We start from the raw sequence: 4,377 nt of genomic DNA on the forward strand, positions 1-4,377 counted from the left end.
GTCAAATACCATCATATAGAATGAAACTGGTAGAGTATTTGGCAAGAGCCTCAGATATCTAAACAGGGCAATGCTTGGTTGTAGTAGCAGTAAAATCTCCTGTCACACCAAGGAAATTCAAATTCCTCTACCATAGTTGTGGCTATTACTAAATCCACTAGCAAGTATATATAGAAAGAACAGATCACAAATGCAATATTTGAGAAACAGGTAGCAGATGGACATGCTCGCCAAATACTTCAAAATGCTAAATCATCATCAGATGATATTCTTTATCAAGAACAAGAGCATATCAAACTTCGAATCATGTTCCACATGAAACAATAGAAGTCATGAACATAGAAAACCACATCAAGGATAAAAATCATTACTTTAACGCAAAATGCACATCGAACCATAACACATGCACCTAAACATTTAGTATTAGCAATCTAATTATTCTCCAACATCTACAAAATCGACCATATATCGATAGAAAGAGTTCACTTACTTCTACAATTGCTTATCCTCCAATAACCGCAATCGCATTTCAATCAATCTCGCATTGAATTCCCCATCGCTAACCTTCAACATCTCAGATAAGGATAGCGAAAACCCATGCTCTACCAAAAGCCTGTGCCGAGGCTTAATCTTCCCTTCAAGACTAAACGAAAAGTACTGCGGAAACTTCTTCAATTCCCCTAAATCCCCATTCATTTCCTTCAAAAAGTACTCAACTTTAGGCCTAAAATTCTTGTCAATGCTAAATGTCAACAACCCAGGTGACCTCAAAACCATATTCACCACGTCGTTGCGTTTAAACCCTAAACTCAACATGTAATCAACCTTAGGTTTCAAAGTAAGCTCAACACTCGAAACAAGCAACACAGTGGTTTGACAAGTGATCCGATTGGTACCCACAAACCCAAATTCCTTCAGGAATTCAAATGTGGGTTTCAATTGATCCTCAACACTGCAAACTAAGATTCTCGGACAGCGTATAATGGATTTACGAATGTCATTAAAGGGGATAACGACGTCGTTTAATAAGAAATCGAAAATCGGGTAAAGGTCTATGTATGGATCGGATGTTAAAAGCTGAGGATGCATATCAAGTATTCGACCAATTGCCGAGCGCTCAATTCCCATAGAAGCAAGACAAATTTCAACGGCTTTGATTGTATCGAGTGTTGCTGATCGAAGATCAGGGTTTAGTTCAAGGACTTTTGTGGGGTTGATCTTGAGTGCTTGAAGATAGAGTATTTTTTCACGGAATTTGAGGCCAGTGTCAGTTGTAGTTGGGGTAGGTTGGGTGGGGATGTGAAGGAATTTGAGAGAGGTTTTTGTGGGTTTTGGAGAAATGGAGCATATGGGGAATGGAGGGGAGGGGTTTGGGGTGAGGGAGGGAAGGGGGAGTAGGGTTTTGGGAGGGTTTTGTAGCCATGTTAGCATCTCCGGAAGCAGAATTGAAGTTGAAGAGGAAAGGAAAGGATTGTATTGGCATGCTTTGTATTGGAAATCTATCTAAGGAGAAAACTTCAGAGTTTTTTGAGTTTGTGTTTTGTTATGTCTTACTTCTATAGCCCAATCTCCTTATCCCCTATTGCTGCCCAATTCAGCAATTCTTTGTTTGCGAAATTGAGCGGATTTGCTCCAAAATACCCTTAGGCGCAGTTTGGTAGGGTGCATAACACTAATGCTGAATATGGTGTATTAGTAATGTTGATATATTATAACTTTACTATAATTTTAACAATTCCAAGTAAAAAGATAGCATTGATAACTTAAATACAAATTGTATACAATGATTCATACATTATACAACTGTTTTCAACTTTCGTACAACATTCAAATAAAAAATTATATATAACTACAACATAATACAAATTACATACAATTATACTATAACTTTACTACAATTTCGTAAGTATATTGTATGTCATATGTTCTTCTTCACGACGACGAGTTTCAATCTGAAATTCAGCCTAAATCAAATCTAATATTCACCAAACACCCTCAAAATTAAGATATAAACTCCAAACAATTTTTTCAATTGTTTATAACAATACTCAATCCAAACAAATAATAGTTTTTGAAAATACAAATTTGAATTTAAAGCTTTAAAATGGCTGTCAATGATGGAGAGTCAAACATCTTCAAAATTTATTGATTAATAATTTCAATTTGAACACTAATTGTGCAACATGAAAGGAAATTGCTAAGTTAAAACTCTATAGTAAAACGATTGAAATCCACTGATGAATTCCTTAAAAAATATATACAACATGAAAGGATGAAAAATAGAGAACATCAGAGGAAGAAAAATTGGAGAGAGAGAGAGAGAGAGAGAGAGAGAGAGAGAGACGAAGAGAGAGAGCGAATTGGATGAGGATTACCTATTCAATTCATAATATAAAGGGATACTCACTAATTTGTATATAGTTGGTAAATTGCATATGCCCATGTAATCAAGTTAAAATTTGATTAGGGAAGGTATTTGTTACACCCCGTACTTCAGAAGTCATTGTCATTATAATATTATCTAATTTAAGCTCAAAAAGGATACAAATTCTTCTACAAGGATAAGGAAGATTTATCGAAATCTTAAGTAAGTTAAGATGAATGAGACTTGGGATAAAATAAAAGAGATAATTATTACATTCTGTGCGTCGCAAACGTATAATGAATATGAGACTTGTTAATCATGATTTAAATGAGTGTAAACATAATATGACTATATAAGATGTTTGGATATAAAATATAAAATTTGGGAAAAATCAGATTTAACTTACGGAAAAATCTCATTAAGATTTGCCTTGTCACGAGCCGTTTTGAGAAATTAAATTTGTAAGCTTTATGATGTCCTTTTGGGACATATCTCATTCCAAAATGAAGGTCTTGGAATCTAGTTTCTAACGGTCCAAATCATTTATTCATACGACATCGGGGTAGAGAAATATGAATTTTTAAGTAGGGTCACCAAATCACTTCGCCGCACTTCGGAGAAACTCGGAGGTTTATAGGCCAGGTTGCGAGGACATTTTCTCCCAATCTATTGAGAGTTACAGGGAGATCTTTATATGAAATTAAATCACTGCTGCAAATTGTTTGTCAATACGATGTCGGAATACAAAGATACAAGTGTTCGAATTTGCACCACTCAAGCTGCCAAGCATGCAACTTACCCACCTGCTTGGAGAATTGAGGCAGTGGGCTTATAAGTAATGTTTTCCCTCATATATCTCGTCAATATACAGATAACAATTACATTAAAACACTCTCAAGCTCTCCAAGGTTGTTCCACGAAATTTCAAGCAAGATCAACATCTCTTTCACAAAATCAAGAAACGATAACATTAGAACGATCCCTATGACGTAAGTATCATTATATCTCCTCTCTTTTTCTTTGTAGTTTGAGTTTTGGAAGGTACTTCATGATTAAGAAAACACCTAGTTTCTGTGTTTAAGATTTTTAAATCTCAAGGAAGGTTGATAAATTCGTTTCCTAACAGTCAGAACTCACGGGACGATGATCAGAAGCTGTGAGTTCGATTTATTCTACTTGTAATGGACTGTTTTGTAGTCCACTCGTGTTGACCTCTTGTGCTGCTGACTTATGGAGTTTGAAAGGATAAAGGGCGTGGAAAAATGCCACATGTGCTAGAATAGTGGGTTGGTCGCTCGTCGTTGCAATTTCAGGCTAATTGATAACTTGTTGATGGGGTGTGTTATGGTATATTTGGGCTTTTTGTTGTATTAAAGGTCCCGAATTGTAGTTAGGTTATTTTTGTGTTGCTGATTGTATTGTGTTGTTGTCTCGCCTATAGTAGGCTTGAGGAAGCAGTAAAATCAGGGAAATGCTGTCCGTTTTGATTAGGTTAGATGAGAGAGTCATTCGTAGCTTGACAATAACTTCACTGTCATTGTTGTAGATTAAGGTGCAGTGAGCTAACTTTAGCATTGTTATTGGACAGATTTGCATAAGGTATGTTAAGGCTATCCTTTCTTTCCTTTTGGCGTGATCCATATGATACAAACGAAACGAGAAAATGCATAAATTTCATAAATGACTCTATTCATAGAAGTACTAGGGGTTCCTATGTTCTTGATCCCCATGTGTCTTGTTAGTATATCGTTTGTTCATGGGTCTCAGAAAATACGTAAGTTAAAAAAGTTTATTTCACGATATTAACTGAAGGCATATTGATCATATGACATCCAAAGAGATCTTATTGACTTACTTCTTATGCATTGCATTCATTTATACATGTACATCGACCCATGACCAGATGTCGTTATATACGCATATATTATATATATATATGGGGTATGGGAAAAGTTTACTACGTTATATACACACCACCACCTAATCAGTTGGTATGCCTTGATGATTTTGCC

At 35.6% G+C, this 4,377-nt stretch overlaps 1 protein-coding gene across 1 annotated transcript; it reads right to left on the minus strand.

Annotated features, from left to right (window-relative positions):
• Window positions 1-235: 235 nt before the first annotated feature.
• On the minus strand, window positions 236-1,584 carry LOC109214474 (transcription termination factor MTEF1, chloroplastic). The gene has a single exon (XM_019378393.1). It carries the CDS (start codon window positions 1,429-1,431, stop codon window positions 493-495), a length of 939 nt encoding a protein of 312 aa, XP_019233938.1. The 5' UTR covers window positions 1,432-1,584; the 3' UTR covers window positions 236-492.
• Window positions 1,585-4,377: the final 2,793 nt, after the last annotated feature.

This window comes from Nicotiana attenuata, unplaced genomic scaffold (assembly GCF_001879085.1).
Source record: "Nicotiana attenuata strain UT unplaced genomic scaffold, NIATTr2, whole genome shotgun sequence".
Classification (NCBI taxonomy): Eukaryota; Viridiplantae; Streptophyta; class Magnoliopsida; order Solanales; family Solanaceae; genus Nicotiana; species Nicotiana attenuata.

Bases quoted from the DNA above. Each gene is read 5' to 3' on its own strand.
- LOC109214474 (XM_019378393.1), bottom strand. From the start codon at position 1,431: ATGCTAACATGGCTACAAAACCCTCCCAAAACCCTACTCCCCCTTCCC.